The 17,796-nt window shown below is 42.4% G+C and overlaps 2 protein-coding genes across 13 annotated transcripts in view; one reads left to right on the top strand and one right to left on the bottom strand.

Annotated features, from left to right (window-relative positions):
* The window catches only part of LOC143958272 (NACHT, LRR and PYD domains-containing protein 3-like), a 535,368-nt gene that overhangs the window by 130,810 nt on the left and 386,762 nt on the right, over window positions 1–17,796 (bottom strand). The window lies entirely within an intron of this gene.
* LOC143958206 (NACHT, LRR and PYD domains-containing protein 3-like) overlaps window positions 1–17,796 on the top strand; it is a 177,532-nt gene that overhangs the window by 107,698 nt on the left and 52,038 nt on the right. For 11 of the 12 annotated variants that reach the window (XM_077467714.1, XM_077467741.1, XM_077467750.1 and 8 more), the window contains 3 exons: window positions 11,025–11,092; window positions 12,604–12,906; window positions 17,195–17,233. In XM_077467714.1, the coding sequence (XP_077323840.1) occupies window positions 11,056–11,092; window positions 12,604–12,906; window positions 17,195–17,233 (379 nt within the window). In that variant the 5' untranslated portion in view covers window positions 11,025–11,055. The remainder of the gene's footprint in view (window positions 1–11,024; window positions 11,093–12,603; window positions 12,907–17,194; window positions 17,234–17,796) is intronic. The other variant, XM_077467771.1, reaches the window with a different exon arrangement.

Below are 17,796 nucleotides of genomic sequence, written 5' to 3' on the forward strand. Positions count from 1 at the left end.
TCTGAGCATGCGCGGAACTTAGTTTGACGAACAAGCGTACACACGGGCGGACTGTCCGCTCAAACCAAGTTTCAGCGGACAGTTTTACGGAATTTCCGAAAAACTTTGTTCGTCAGACTGTCCGCTGAAACTGTCCGCTGAAGCCCACACACGAGCGGACTGTCCGCCGAAACACTGTTCAGCGGACAAAGTTGGGCGAACAGTCCCCGCGTGTGTATGCGGCCTTACGTACAACACACGAGTGTTAGGTTTTATATACAGTGCGCATGCGTGAAACTCCTCTCACCCCTGACATTCTTTCTAGTCTATTCCCCGTACCTTCTCTTTCGGCACAGTGGGGAGAGCACATAGCGGAGACACAGCCGATGCGCACTAAGCATACCAGTAATGACAGTAACGAGAGGACGAAGTAAAAACCTGTACAATTAACCCCCAGAACTCTGTTACAGTTCTGGAAAATTAAATTTACACATGCATAGTGCACACTTAGTCTAGTGTCGGTGCTACATACCGATTTTAGGGGGTGTTTAGGGGAAAACACTACTATGGAGCTGACAAAATACATTGCTAAGTGACTATGCTATAGGTGTATATGGGCCCAGAAGAGCATGCTGGGGAGGTTAGTGAAGGCAAATATGCATGTAGGACAAAAAAGGAACTTGAAAAGCTTCCAGCATGCATGAGGACAAAGGGGCACAACATTGCAATCATGGTAATTAGGGAACAATGAAAGAAATACAAAACATTAGCAAACATTAAATACATAGAATGTGATGTTAAAGGAGAAAACTTACCTTCATATAGTCCTTCTGCAGGACCTGAATAACGGCAGAACAGGTCTCTGGAAAAATGATACCCAGAGCCTGGGGGGAGATGCCTGTCAAGAACTTGAGGTCCTGAAGACTTATCCCAGTCGTCAAGTACTGCAACGTGGCAACGTGGCCTCTGCTCCAGAGTGATGGCTTGCCTCATGCCGGTATCCTGCCTGCTGATATAAGGGGTCAGCAAAGCCAACAGACAGTGAAAAACGGGGTCCGTCATCCTGAGATAATTCCTGAAATCATCAGGATTATTCTCCCGGATCTCATGAAGAAAAAGCATGTGCAAGAATTGGTCACGCTGGAGCAACCAATTCTTGTTCCATGAACTCCTCCTCGCCCTGTTCATGGACTGGGCTTGTGTCAAAGCTAAAAGCCCAACACCAAGCCCCTGCACAGCACAAACTCTACGACGAGTACGTGCACGAAACATGGCTTCAAAGCGGTCGGCTGTTCAGACCAGACAACAGAAAGCACCGATAAACAGCAAGGCCTGAAAAAACGAACTGAAAACCAGAAACGAGCAGACAATAAGCACTGAAAATCAAAGCATACTATACCAAGATATAGTCTGCAATGACCAACAAATGCAAACTGACTACACGCACTTATAAGCAGATACGCACCGACAAGCACAAACTGAAGAGCAGTAATGATCTGAAGCACAAGTCTGAAAAGCATGAATCGTCTGTCACCAAACTTCTACTAACACCCCATAAACATGAGATCAGCAGAAGGAGCCCAAAGGGTGCCGGACATGGTGCTAAACTTCCCTTTTCTAGTCTCGTAGTACGTGGTTTACGTCACTGCATTCTTGCCGACAACTTTGTCCGACCGCGTGTAGCAACACAAGTTTTGGACAAGATCCAATGGATTTTGTGGTCGGAATGTCCAACCGTGTGTACAAGTCATTAGAGGGCAAAGGTTAAGTGCCCTTTTAGGAGCAGCTAGAGGAGCGAGAGTCTTTTTACATGATTTTAACAAGGTGCATGTCACATAAGAGAAACAAATGACTGCGCTCCTAATCTAAAAGATTAAAAAAACAAAAACCCAGTTACAGCTGCAGCTACCAGGATGTGATACACATCCAAAATACAATGCTGCGCTACCTACCCCCACTGAGGCTATTACTGAGGCTATTACTGTTTGTGCAAGGAAATGAAAATGAATCAGATAATTCCAATAGATTAAGTGAAATCAGCTAGAACAATTCATATACAATCAAAATTGTGATAAATGCTCAAAAATGAAATATGATTAAATTAATATAGTGATTAATAACAGTTGATTATATTCAAAAAGTGAATAAATAATTATAAATGAATAAATAAATTCATTAATTATTGACTATAAGTAAACTGCATGTCACATGTTGGCAGCATAACACACTAACATGACCTGTGTGCAAATATCATTAAAAAATACATAAAGGTAAAGCGGCGTAAACAAGAAAATTGTCAAGTTTAGAGGTGCGCCCGTTCAACCCACGCAATTTCATTTGTGAGGTTTGACTTTTACTAACATTTTGGCCACGCAGTGAACAAACACATTTGAATGTGCACAAGAGCCGCTTGCGCATGCACATTGATCTCACGCAGTTCTAAACATACTTGCAGGCACAGCAGGCTTTCTCTGAAATTAATTTCTCATTCTATTTTGGGCAGTTGTTACTAAACTTCCTCACATCACCCCATAATATTTGCACCTCCATCGTCTGTTAATATTGAAGATGCCGTGTGCCATGTCCATAGTGGTGCACAGATTGCATTATGCTGTGTGCCAAGATCACTATAGTAAATGGGGATTAGCGCTCTGTTCCCGGTGCAACATTTTGTAAATAGGAGAATATGCATTGCGTCTCGTCATCCGCCTCTACTGATGGTGCACGGCTTTCGTAAATCAGCCCCTTTCTTCTTATGTCACTCTTCGTTGCCAGATTCTTTTGTATTTCTTTTGCTGGACTTGTAAAAATATCTAATAAATATCTAATATAAAAATAAATCCTCTTTATACCGGTGTTGTGTGAGGACCATTATAACACATTGTCTGCTGGATTAAATGTGTCCTTGTAACTCATTGCTCTGAATGTAAACTTTCCTTTCACAGCCGACTCTCAGAGTCTTTAGTTTTATAACATTTGTAGCCTGTGCTTCATCAGAAGATTATTCTTCATATCTCCTTCAGAATTCATATCAATAATTATCATTTAATATCAGGAAAACCGGACATATCCGTATACTGTACAGTATAGTCTGGTCTGAAGGACACACACAGATCCCACCCATTAAAGTGTCCTGTACACCTTTCCTGACAAAGTGGCCACTAAAGAGCCACACAATGTGTTGTTTGTGTTTTAACCTGTTTTTATGATGAATAAATTCCGACCTTCCTGAAGAATCCTCTTGGAAGCATCTTATTAGTGAATGGAGGTCTCTGCTGACCACACGGCTTCCATTTTGGGGTCTCCTTTTTATCACCTGACCTCTCTATAGACATCTTACTGGCTGATACTTTGGTGCTGATTAGTACCAGTCTTGGCTATGAATGGAATAGATTTGTGGAGGTGACACCTAAAAGTTCAAGCCTGTATACATTGTGGCCCTAAACAGGGTAATATTCCTTTGTGACCCCCGATATACCAATCATATGAATGCCGGGATGAAGGTTCTTTTTTTTTTTTTTTTCTCTTGCCTCGACCCCCCTCCTACCTGCCTGTGGACCACCTTTACCTGTTTTTCCTGTATGTGCTTTAGTTTATATCTAATTTGTACCTTATTGTATCTTATCTGTACCCATTTTAGGGTCTCCTCAACCCCTCTGAGATGAGCCATTTCTTCCTAAAATCTGACCAACACTTCCATTTCTCTGTGATTGGTGTAATGTTCCTCTCTTCCAAGCTACCTCTCAAACACTCCATCTTATAGGTCTTTTCTACCGTATCCACCCATTCCCACATTGACGGGGCCTCCTTCTCTTGCCATTTTTTCGGTATTAATTTTTTACCTGCATTCAGCAGATGGGGGAACCACCGACTCCTTATATTGTCTGAGCCCAGTTCTTGTCCCATGGAATAGCACTACCCAGGGATCGGCATTCACCTCTTTGTTTGTAATCTCTTTAATGAGGGCAAGAATTTGGTTCCAATATGTTTTTATTTTTGGACAACTCCACCACAGATGTGTCATCGTGCCCAACTCTCTGCATCCCTGCCAACATTCCCTGGCACTATCCCGCTGAAATTTGCTTTTCTTCTCTGGGGTGTAGTACCATCTCGTCAAACATTTAAAGCTCATTTCCGCCGTTTTAGCGTCTACCGCCGAGCTGTGTACTAATTTAAGTATTTTTCTTAATATTGTGTTATCTAATTGTGTTCCCAATTCCCTCTCTCATTTTTTGATGTACGCAGGTACCCCCAGCTCTACTCCCTCCAACAGCGTTCCATACCATCTCGAAACAGTTTTCTTTGACGTCTTTAATATACATAGCTGTTCCAAAGGAGTTAAGTCATCCGCTGTTCTTATCCGTGGGGGGAGTTTTTTAATAAAACTCGAAAGCTGTGCGTACCTCCACTCATCAATTATCATCATCTCTTTTTTTTGTGCCAACTCGTGATATGGTGCTAACCCCTCCCTTTTCATTATATCTTTTAATTGTACCTCCTTCTTAACCCAATTCCCTCCTATCTCCTGACACCCTGGTAAAAAGAAATTATTGTTCTTTAATGCTATAAGTGGTGAATTGTATTTCCCATTAAATTGCCTATATATCTTGTCCCATATCCGCAAAGTATTTCGTGTAATATTATTCCCTTCCAAAAATAGACTTCTCTCGTGTGGGGGACTCCAAATTTGCTTCTCCAATTGTGCTCTACATAATTCGTGTTCCAATCTAACCCATCTTTTCTCTGTGTTATCCCTTATGCTCCATTCACTCACTCTAGACACTACCACTGCTTCATAATAAGTCTGCGCGTCTGGCATTGCTACTCCACCCCTATTCTTTGGTATTCGAAGTGTCGCGAAGGCCACCCTCGCTTTTTTGTTTTTCCACACAAATTTCATTAGGATGGTTTTTAATTTTGACAAGTAAACATTGGACAAAGGTATTGGGAGCATCTGAAACCTATATAAGATCTTAGGGAATATTATCATCTTTAATGAGTTTATTCTCCCCAGCCACGATAGTGGTCTATAGCTACACCTTTTACATTCTGCCTGTATCTCATCTAATAACGGGATGTAATTGCAGCGGTACATTTTTCTCTCTGTTTTTGCCAGCTTTATCCCTAAATATTTAAGTTCACTCCTCCACGGGAATTTCCAATTCTGTTGCATACTTTGTGCCTCTCGCTTGTTAATATTAATGTTCATTATCTCCGATTTTGACCTATTTATTTTAAAATTTGAAACCCCACCCATACTGGTCTAATAAATTTAGTAATTCTGGCATAGATGTCTTTGGGTTGTTTAAGTACAATAATATATCGTCCGCAAAAGCGGAGTATTTGTATTCAACTTTTTCCACTTTTACCTCTTCTATTTCTGGTTTTCCCCTTATTGCTGCTAGGAGTGGTTCTAGGGAGAGCACAAACAGCAGGGGTGACAGCAGGCAACCCTGCCTTGTACTCCTCTCCATCTCGAAGGACTCTGACTCACACCCGTTAACTTTTATACATGTCTTTGGATGGTCGTACAACACCTTCACCCTCTGTATCATCGTTGGTCCTAGCCCCATCTTCTCCAGTGTCTTAAACATGAACCCCCAGTCTACTCTGTCGAAGGCTTTCTGCGCGTCCAGCGACAGAAGCAGACTGGGGGTTCCACCCTGTCGCATCTTCTGAAGCAGGAGAAGTGTCTTTATTCCGTTGTCCTTTCCCTCCCGTCCACCTATAAATCCTGTCTGATCTGGGTGGACCAGTGTTGTCATTAGATCCTTCATTCGCTCTGCTAGTACTTTAGCGTAAAGTTTTGTATCTGCGTTTAACAGCGATATCGGCCTATAGCTGGTACACTGTATAGGATCTTTGCCTTCTTTCTGGATTCATGTAATTGTTGCCATTAGATCTTCCTTACTCATTGTATACTCTTCTCCTAGACCATTCATATACCGACAAAGTTGGGGGACAAGGGCCTCTCTAAATGTTTTGTAGTAAAATGTTGTGAAACCGTCTGGTCCTGGGGATTTTCCTGTGGCTGATTTTAATAGTGCTCTAACTATTTCTTCTTCCGAAACTGGCCTTTCGAGCATCTCCCTTTCGGTAGGGCTAATTTTAGTCAGTATAGTTTTTCCCAAAAATTCCCTGATCTTCTCTTTTTCTCTGTTTTTTACACCTATATTGCTATCTGTGAATATCCCCTCGAAGTATAATCTGAAGGTTTCCGCTATATCCTTGGTAGTATACAACGTTTTACCATTTTTATTCTGAATTTTCCCAATACAATTTTTCCCTTTTTTCTTTTTTAACATTCTAGCTAGAAACTTACTTGATTTATCTCCCCATATATACCGTTCCTTGTCCAACCCTTTAAACACCATCCTGGCTTCATGGTCTAGAAGGTCCTTCAACTCCACCCTTGCAGTTAATAGTTTTTTAAGTACCAGATCTTTTTGTTTTAAACTTTTTTTATGATCTTGTTCCAAACAGTGTATCTCTCTCATTAATTTATTGATTTTTTCAGCTCTCATTTTTTTCTTTTTAGATCCCATAGATATCAATATTCCCCTAATGTAGGCTTTGTGCGCATCCCACAACGTGTGGCCTTTAATATCCACTGTATCATTATATGTAAAATATTGTTCAATCTCACTCGCGATTTTTATCCTATCCTCCTCCCCGAGCAGCAACTCTTCATTCAACCGCCATATAGAGGGATTCCTCCCTATCCTTGAAATATTCAAGCATAGTTTTACCGGAGCATGGTCCGAGAGGGTCATAACTTCTATCCCCGTGTCCGTCACATATTCCAACAGCCCATGGTCTATGAATATGTAGTCAATACGTGATTACGTCCCATGGACTGTTGAATAAAAAGAATAGTCGCGTACCAGAGGGTTCTTTACTCTCCATATATCTACTAGTTGATTATTGTACAGCTTTTGTAGTATATTTTTTTGTGCAGAGCTACTCGCCTTCTTTGCCTCCGATGAACTATCTACTTCCGGATTGAGGCCGAAGTTCATATCTCCCATCATAATTACATATCCTGTTTTGAAATTCATGAGTTTATTTAATGTCTTATTCAAAAAGCTGATACTATTGGGAGCATATATATTTACTAAAGTACATTCCAGTTCCTCTAGTGTACCCTTTAGAAACAGATATCTTCCCTCTGTATCGCACATTTTTTCACTTAGCTGAAATCTTGTTCTTTTGGAGAACCCTATCGCTACCCCTCTACTTCTAGCCGATATGGTATCGCTATAATACCAGACCGGGTAGTTATTGGAGTATAATCTTATGTTTGACGCGAGGGAGATATGAGTCTCCTGAAGAGATATGACGTCGGCCTCATACCGTTTCAGCTCTGCTAAAATCTTATGTCTTTTTGTTGGGGTGTTCATGCCCTTAACGTTATAGGACATAAATTTCATGCCGTCTATTTTGTTGTTACCCATCTATTTGTCCTAAAATTCTCCTGCCCTACATGGGTACTTTTATCCTGTTTACTTGGGTGGTCCACTTCATCCCCTCTTTCCACTTTACTTCCCTTCCCCAACCTTACACCTTCCCTCCCCCCCCGTCCTCACCTCCCACCCCCCCCACCCTTACTTCCCACACCAAACCCCCGCCGCCCCCTCCCCCCTCCCCCCAACCCCTGTGGCCTATTTTCGGCCCTTGTTAGGTTAATGGTCCTGCATACCCCTACCATCTCCTAATCTATTTGTTATGAGGGTCTGGGGCTCTTTCGCCTGCGCCTCTCCCGCCTCTTCCCATGAGACGGGAGGTATTTTATTCCACATCCCTGTTTTAATTTATATCTTTCCTTATTCCTTCCCCTTCACCCCCCTTCCTTTCCCCGGACCCTCTCCCCCCCCACTACATTGAATCTATTATTTCTTCTTGCCAACCCGGAAGTGCAGGCGGGCGTATTCCCAATTTCTCGCAGAAATCTTCCAGATCTTCCGGGAAGCTCAGCTTCGCCGATTTACCATCTTTGTTCCCTATTAAGCAAGCAGGAAAACCCCATCTATATTTAATGTTCTGAGCTTGCAATTCGACTAACAGGGGTTTCAGAAGTTTTTTCCTTAGAAGCGTCTCGGGTGCAATGTCCGGGAATATCTGTATTTCTCTACCTTCATATACTAGTGGGGTTTTTCCTCTTAACTTTTTCCATATTGCTTCTTTTTCATCAAAAAATTTAAACCGCACTATTATATCTCTCGGTCTGTCCATATCTCCGAATCTTGCTTTACCGATTTTATGAATTCTATCGATCCTTAGGGGGGCTCCTGTCTCATTTACCCAACAAGGGGAGAGAATGCTATTTAGTATTGATCTTAAATCTTCACCTTTTGTTTCCGGGATCGAGCGAAACTTCAAGTTTTGCCTTCTGCTTCTGTTCTCCTGGTCTTCCAATTTATAAAGCGTGTTCCTTTGTGTTTGTTGCAATATTTTTAGTTTATCTTTGACTTTGTTTAGCTCTATGGCTTGGAGGTCTATACGATTTTCTGTAGCTTCTACTCTCTCTAATAGTCCTCCCAGGTCTTCTCGAAGTCCCCTAATGTCTGTTTTAATTGCATTCTCTAGTTTTAAGAGCATCTCCGCCATTTCTCCTTTTGAGGGGGGGAGATCTTCTGTCCTTAGTTCTTCCATTTTGCTTCTCTCCCAGTCACTATCTATTATTGTGTCCTCTCTGGCTTGCTGAGCTCCTCCACCCTTGTGTTTGCCTGATCCCTTCTTGTAATCTTGGATGGATGGTTGTCTTTTATCAGATCCCGATTCTTTGGGGCTTGCTCCTTGTGTCATATACTGTTGAATCGTCGTATCAAGGCCCTTATCTTTTAAATTTCGTGAGGCTCCACTTTTCGACATCTTATTCGCTGATTTACTCATGTTTCAATCTCTTTCAAACTTATATGGAACCTAGCACCCCAATGACTCTTTCCCTTTAATCCTGGATCATCGGCTAAATCGCTTCCTCCTGCGATTCACCTTCTATGCGGCTGTTAATCCTGTTTATCTCTTTGCTCCCCAATTTTACTTAGGGGTTAGCAGCCATACCTCCTACTATATGTCTATGTTCTACTGGCAATCCACCCGGGGGTCCCTCAAAGCTGACTTCCTCTCTCCGCAAGTTTGATATTGCCCCCAAAGGCAACCTTTGGGTGCGCCGACCCCCCCTAGGCAGAAAGCCTGTATATCTTGGGAACCTGAAGAATCGCCCTGACATGTTATCATGAATCTTTAGCACCGTGCTATCTTTATGTACCGGGCATAGTACGGAGAGAAATAATAGAAAGGCTATAGGTATTGGCCCCTATGCCTTATTCAGAAGTACGCCTCAAAAATACCCATATCCATCCGGGGGGGGGGTACATACAACCACTTAGGAACTCTTCTCTGATCTCCGCGAAAAAAAAACAGACAGATCCCTTTAAAAAAGAAAAAAGATATGCTGAGTCCTGGGGAAATTACGTATAGATCTGAAAATGAATCCCTAGAATCGGATCGTGCGACTTTTCCACCGTGCTGTTTTATATGTGTAATGTCATGTGCTATTGGGGTAGTCTGTCATATATTATTCAGTTTATCTTTGCGGAGACAATATATATCTATCCAGCGGATCTATCCATGTCTTAGGAAGGTACCTTCAAAATTCCTACCTCAGATATATCAAGCAATGTGTTTAGATATAAGGATATGTGGTAACAATACAGTCCTATTACGGTTTATTCATCCTTGCTATAACTTCTCCTCTAGGATACTTTAGATCAGATCTGCTTATCTGATCAGCTCCGTGAATGACAGGGAAAGAAAGAGAGCTGGAAAAAATAATTTTTATGTCTCATTCCGTTGTATCCGTGCTCTAATGTGTGTGGACTGAATCTGTAATCAATGTCGCTCACCGGTGAGACCGCTTCACTCAGCAGGTACATATATCAACAGGATAAAAGCAAAACATCAAAGGCTTCCTCCACTTGTCTATGCGAGACTCTCCTTGCCGGCATGTGTTTGTCCCCACATTTTAGTATCGTGCGACTTTTCCAGCGTACTATTTCATATGTGCAGATGTCGTGTGCAATTGAGGTAGTCTGTGATATATTATTCAGTTTATCTTGTGGAGACCGTGTGTGTCTACCCAGCGGATCTACCACTATCTTAGGGGGGTACTTTCCGAGTTCCCTCGTCAGATATATCGAGCAATGCGTTCGGACATAGGCATATGTGGCAATACTACAGTCCTATTATGGTCTATTCATCCATGCTATAGCTTCCCTCTAAGACACTTTAAATTCAAATCTGCTCGCAGGAGCACACAGCCACAGAATACACGCCAAACATCAAAGGCTTCGTCCACCTGTCTATGCGAGACTCCCCTTGCCGGCATATGTTTGTCCCACATTCACGTTGTTTGCTTTCACCTATGTATATGTATATTACACAGCAAAGACATTGTGAAATTGTAAGTCTGATACTGTTACCGTCCTTTTCTCCGCTGTGTCTCTCTCCTGCTAGTTTCCTACTGGTTCCGGGCTCCAGAGAATTTCCTTAGGATGCCTCCGTAGTCCTTATACAAGGACTGGGGTATCAGCTGTACGGGGGAACGGGGGGGGGCCGACCGAGGTGCTGTGGAGGCTGGGAAGTTCTCTATTCGCGGGACTGCGGGATGTTGCGACACCGCATCCGAGCTACCACCCCGTGGGCTCGCACCTGGCTGGGCTGGGATCTCTCACCTCCCCGCTCCGAGCCATGTTCTGCTTCCCGTTCGTCGGCGCGGTGTGCTTAGCGCTGGCAGGCCCCTCCCCTCAGGCGGACGCTACGTCCTCTCGTCACACATCCGCCCAGCACTCCAACAGTGACGCTATGGGGGGATGAAGGTTCTGATTGACCCTCTTATATTTATGGGTTGTAAATGACAGAAATCCATCCAATTCTAATACCTTCTAATTGGTCAACCAGCCAGCCATAGAAGGGAACAAAATACTCCTTATTGTTTCCATTCATCGCATTACAAATACGTTAATTATTGTTTGTGCTCCTTCCAGGTGATGTCATCTCGGGTCATCTTCTGATGTCATGGCGACATCTTCCTCCTCATCCTCCTCCCCACAAGGTATGACTGCTGATCCTGACCATCCTTTCCAATGTTTTCCTCCATCTCACATCTCCAGAGATTGGAATTAGATGATAGGACATCTTATGTCTCCATAGTCTGGACATTTCCTGTAGACATCTGGTCAGTCCACCCATTAGAAGAGTTCAGGAGCTTTTCATCAATTCCACCATCACATTCCCGTGTCTTCAGATTTTATTTATCATTGATAGAAATGATCTTCTGAGATGGTCCAGTGATCCATAATGACTGCAGGACCCCAAATTGTATGGCTATTTGTGTAGTGCTTGGGGAATCCTTTGTCTATAACCCTAAGGAGAAAACAGCCCCGTGTCACATGACACATACTGCTGGGAGATTTGGGGGTAATCAGAGTTCTTAGTTCACACTCATCAGACACATCATTATTCAGGGGGGAGGTTTTTAAAGGCTTTATATATATTTTTCTAGTTTACTATGAAACAATCAATAACCATGATGTTTAAAATGATCATCCCTATATCTACATTAGGAGGTCTGTATATAAAATAATTACTATGAATTTGTGTCACTTGTACAGTCATCACTAATAATCCCCGTAATTTGTCTAATATGTTTACTTCCTATGATCATCAGTATCATACATTATTTTCTTGAAATGCCTCAACCAGTAAGATATGGCATTATGACCACTAGATGGAGCTGATAATCACAGGAAATAAACATATTAGACACATTATAGGGATAATTCACAAAGGTGATTAATTTTATATAAATAGCCCCCTAGGTGTTTGCACCCAATATTCATCCATCTGAGAGGTAACTTACCACTATGGAGGCAATCATATGAGATTACCACAGGGAATCCAATCCCTCCATAGGATAATGTACATATAGACATATTGGGGATCATTTCCTTTCCCTTCTATATGCTCTTTATAGCATTGCTGGCTGCCAGTACAGACTTATCTGCTGTCATGTGTCAGAAATCCTCCAATCAGGAGGAATGTTAAGGCCTCATACACATGGACGTTTTTACAGCAGCTTTTTTGAGCTTTTTTTGCTGCTTAAGAAGGCAACTCCATGTTATTCAATGGGTTCATACACACCATGGCGTTTTTGAGCTGTAACGGGCATGGTCGTTTTTAAGCTCCAAAAAAAAAAAAACAAGGACAATCGCCTTCAGAGGCTCCAGCGTTAGAGCGGTTTTGACGCTGACGCTGAAAAAAGCTCAAAAACGCTCATTAACGCTATACAAACTTTTTTTAGTGTCAACGTTTTTAAGCTGTATAAAAATGTTTATGTGAGTAATTTGAGAGTGGAAAATATCAGAGGGATGTTTTTTTTTAAACACGCCTTAGCGTTAACGCTTAAAAACATTGTTAAACGCAAGTTGACGCCAAATCAAAACACTAATAAAATTGCGCTTTTAACTCTGCTTTTTTTCCCAGGTGTTGTTACTAGCTTTACAGCCCATTTTTTAAACGTTCGTGTGTATGAGGCCTTATGGTTAATGATTGTCCTCTCTGCAGGGTCGGCTCCTGGTGTCCTGGGAAAGAGGAAACAAACCCCCGGGGATCTTATCATATATTCTCTGGAGGATCTGAAAGGAAGTGACTTCAAGAGATTTAGGAACAAATTGTCTGATTTCTCCTATGGAGATACACAGCCCATCCCCCGAGGAAGACTAGAAAATGCAGACTGGATCACCACCAAGGACACCCTGATAGACACATATGGAGAAGAAGGGGCTCTGGATGTCACCATTCATGTCTTTACACTGATCAGTCTGATGGGACCCGCAAATTACCTCAAGAAGAGGAGAAAACAACATGGTGAGCTCCCATCTATAATGACCATTTCCTACCAATTCCTGATAAAAATCTGTGTGAGGAAGAACTAGGAATGTCACCCAGGGAAAGTCAGTGACCAATCAGGAGATTTCAACTGGATGATCCCCTTCCCACTGACAGTACGCACTTATGGGGCCTCACAAGAAGGGTCTTTATTCTGGGGGCCACATATCTGGGTACCTCCCTTTATGCTGGGAGAGCGCTGCATAGAGACTAGGATCACTAAGATCCCCGGGGATTGTACTACTGATCAGAATCCGGGACTCCCGGTTCCCTGTCACATGATCGCTGTGATATCCTCTGCAATCATAGTAATCAGTGTGCAGCTCACCCCTATGTTTTCTTTCTTTTCCAAATGGAGAGAAAGACACATTGTATACATACAGGATCCATTATATAATACATTGTATACATACAGGATCCATTATATAATACATTGTATACATACAGGATATATTATATAATACATTGTATACATACAGGATCCATTATATAATACATTGTATACATACAGGATCCATTATCTAATACATTGTATACATACAGGATATATTATATAATACATTGTATACATACAGGATCCATTATATAATACATTGTATACATACAGGACACAAAATATAATACATTGTATACATACAGGGTATATTATATAATACATTGTATACATACAGGATATATTATATAATACATTGTATACATACAGGATTCATTATATAATACATTGTATACATACAGGATGTATTATATAATACATTGTATACATACAGGATCCATTATATAATACATTGTATAAATACAGGATCCATTATATAATATATTGTATACATACAGGATATTTTGTATCATGCATTGTGTTCTTTCTAATAAAGAAAAAAATAGCTAGATCAAGGTTAGATCTGGGTCAGTGCCAGATTTAGTTTTAGGGTCAGGTGTCAGGGTTGGTGTATTTTGGGTATTTTTATTTTTAACAATTTAAGGATCGAACCGCTTTCTGAGATTTGGTGTTTACAAGTTAAAAACAGTTTTTTTTGCTAGAAAATTACTTAGACATTATATTTTTTTTTCTAATACCCTAGAGAATAAAATGGCGGTCGTGCAATACTTTCTGTCACACCGTACTTTCTTACAAGCACACTTTTTTGGAAAAATACACTTTTTTTAAATAAATAAAATAAGACAACAGTAAAGTTAGATCTTTTTTTATATTGTGAAAGATAATGTTACGGCGAGTAAATTGATACCCAACATGTCACGCTTCAAAGATGCGCCCACTCGTGGAATGACGACAAACTTTTACCCTTTAAAAATCTCCATAAGTGATGTTTAATGAATTCTGCAGGTTTCATGTTTTGAGTTACAGAGGAGATCAAGGGCTAGAATTATTGATCTCAGTCTACCGATCGCGGCGATACCTCACGTGTGCTTTGAACACCGTTTTCATATGCGGGCGCTGCTCACGTATGCGTTTGCTTCTGTACCTGACCTCGGCGGGACGGAGTGCGTTTACATTTTTTCTTATTTATTTTATATATATTTTTTTTCTTTTACACTCTTCTTTTAAAAAAAATGGTGTCACTTTTATTCCTAGTACAAGGAATGTAAACATCCCTTATAATAGAAAAAAGCAGGACAGGTCCTCTTAAATATGAGATCTGGAATCAAAAAGATCTCACATCTCATATTTCCACAAAAATTATGTTCTGACGTGGCTTCCGCCCTGCAATAGATTGGAGATAGGTGGGGATCTTCCCCTCATTCAGCTCCATACCACACACGGGAGAGGACGCAATCTCCTCCGCCGCTACAACGGTTCTGGTAAGAGGCGGAGGGCACTGGAGAGCGGCGGGAGGGGGGCCCTCTCCCTCCACCGATAAAAGTGATTGTGTGGTGAATCTGCCGCAGAGACCACTTTTATCAGAAACCGGACCGCTCACTTAAGAAGAGGATACCGGGGTTATGATAGTTAGCTGTTGTCATAACAATGATATCCCTCTTCAAAGTGCCGACATATATCAGTGTGAGATGGTCAGGAAGTGGTTAAACATTTTCTAAATTAGTATGTCAGATTTTTTAGGTAAGATAAAGCAAAATGTGTGTTTTTTAGGCCGTACTACGGTACAAACCACAACTAACAGTGTTAGTTCCAGTGTTACCAAAAGAAGCCCAATTTGTCCTGAAATGAATCCGGTATAATCCTCCTGGATACACAATGTAGTTGGGATGATATGTACAGATTTACTAACACAGGTCAAAGTTGCAAAATTGTGTTCAGGCATTAACATTTGTTTCCCCCCCAGTCACTAAGGGGTTAAACAATCTTTACTGAGGGAGTTTACAGAATAAAATAAATTTGGGTATAAAATTGTGGATGAAGGAAAAGGCTACAGAGCTCAGGAACAATGTAAAAGGGAAGCGGAGTAACACTTCTCCAGGATGCCGGCAGTCAGTTACCATAACACAATGACATCACTCAGCATGCCGAGCAGAGCAATTCAATCACAGCCACTTGTCTATTATACAGAACCTCTATATTTATATCTGTATTCCTAGGAGACCCTCATGATTGTTGCTCAGGGTTCTGAGCCTTGTGCCCCATGCATCCACCTGAACCTCCATCAGAAAGAGGAGTCAAGGCTCCAGATTCTAGGTGTGTGCCTGTCAGTGCTGGGACAAGGCCATTTGGTGCTCAGGGCGTATATGGCAAACTGCGCCCCCCCCCCATTTTTTAGAAAGAATCAATGTTTCAAAACTAGAATATACTTAAAGTGGTTGTAAACCCTTACAAAGCACTTTGACCTACAGGTAAGACTAGATTAAGGATTACCTGTAGGTCCAAGAAATATCTCCTAAACCTACATGGTTTAGGAGATATTTACTTAAAGACAGTGACAGCTGTCTATGGCGCATGTGCCATAGACAGTGGCGCGCAGGCGCACTATCGGCGTTAGCAGCATGCCGCTGCTAATGGAGATATGCCGTTAGTGGCGACTGCCTGCGCATGCGCGGGAGTGATGTCATCGCTGCTCCGGCGCTGTGAGTGGCCGGAGCAGCGATACCCGGAAGAACATGGATGCTCCGGACTACAGGGGACATCGGTGACATCTCTGGCTCCTGTGTCAAGTAAGTGACACATAATGGGCTACTATACGATGCATAGTATTCCATTATGCTTTACCTTTGCAGGGAGACAAAGAGGAAGTAAACCCATCAGAGTTTACTTACACTTTAAAACAATACAAGTTCAATTAGGTTTAATGCGACACCTTGCCAACCCTGTCCATGCTGCATTACATATACTCTCACCTGTCATAAAGCTATGCCAACCTGGACATCACAATACCCCGCATGCACAGCACACTTCCACTACAAGGCAACTCTCCTCTTCCAGCCACAATCCATGCAGGAGAGGGTGCACACACTGTACACACCACACACTTCCCCATCTGTCACAGCGGAAATTAAACAGCAGTGGTGGTCAGTAACCTTGCCTCAGCCTCCTCCCCTCCCCCAATCCAGCCATTTATTAATCTGTTTCTGCTTACTTTTATAACAGTTCAGTCCGGACCATAGCACATTGTCTGTCACACTGCAATCCAGTTTCCAAATCTTCTAGCTTGGCTTCCTTCCAGCTAGAGCCAGGCAGCAGCTCCTCTAGGTCACAGCGCTGAGTCTGACACAGCTCCCTGCGCTCCTCTAAGTCCTCCCACCTCGCCTCTGGCCATGAGTGACGTCACGCCGCTGGCAGGGACTATGAGACTCCTCCATAGGGGGAGGAAACAGTGACAGTAGGAGACAGTAAACAGTGAAGCTGAGGGAAGGGGGGATGTAGGAGTGCACGCACTCGGCACACACAATTTGTATAGTGCCGCTGGGTGCTGACATAGGTGACTTGTACACACTGAAGGGCGGCGGCTATGGCAGAACTTCACCTGCAGGCTGCGCCCCCCCTCCTTTGGCAAATGGTACCGCCCAGGGCACGTGACCCTTCCGCCCCTGCCTTGTACTGGCCCTGGTGCCTGTAATCCCTGCATAGGGAATTGGGGGCTTTTCTGGTCCCCCACCATGGTCACATGTCACTGCAATATGCTGAGATGTTACCAGGCAAAGACTCTCCCCATCACCTGGAGGAGGAGAGACTCCAATCTACAGAGGGTTGGTGGGATGATGGTGTCTGGGAGGATCTGCTACACTAATAACTCTCTTAGTTATTATTTTCTACATTTCAGAGGTTTGTCAGGACTAATCACTTCCCTAATCTTATTTCCAGCCAAACTGAAGAAGACGACACATAGCAAAACATTATCAGGTTAGTAGGACATCCACTTTTCATATGAAATCTCTTCTGGATGAACATTTTGTTATTATTGTAGTCCAGATCAGTGGTGGGACTGCCAGGTCACAAAGATTGCACTTAAGATCGGGCCCTGGCATTCTGCCATTGTAGGGGCCCCAAGATGTCAGGAAGGGGGCCCACTGCAGAACATGGACTCAGTTCACACTGCTGTGATCCCAAAGTTGTGCAACTTGCTTGCAATTTCCTTGTGACTTGTTTGCAATTTTGTGATTTGACATTGTAGTCTATGCCACTCAAATCACACCAACGCCATAGAAAAGGATTGTCTTTTTCTTTGTTGCTGTGACTTTAGTCACATTTATTAGGACAGCACCCAATGAAATGAATGGGTTTTGACTTGTCATGCGGCTTTGTGTGGAAAGTCACATAATAAGTCGCAGCATTCTGAACCATGGCTTATAAAGGGCCCCACAACAGGAGCAAGCAGAAAGGGCCCCTGCCTTAGGGTTGCCACCTCATCTCTTTAAACCCAAACATATATGAATTACACAAGTTCTGAGACTGATTTAGTGCAG

Source organism: Lithobates pipiens, unplaced genomic scaffold (assembly GCF_037356315.1).
Source record: "Lithobates pipiens isolate NorthernLeopardFrog02 unplaced genomic scaffold, aLitPip1_a1.2 Scaffold_102, whole genome shotgun sequence".
In the NCBI taxonomy this organism is placed as follows: domain Eukaryota; kingdom Metazoa; phylum Chordata; class Amphibia; order Anura; family Ranidae; genus Lithobates; species Lithobates pipiens.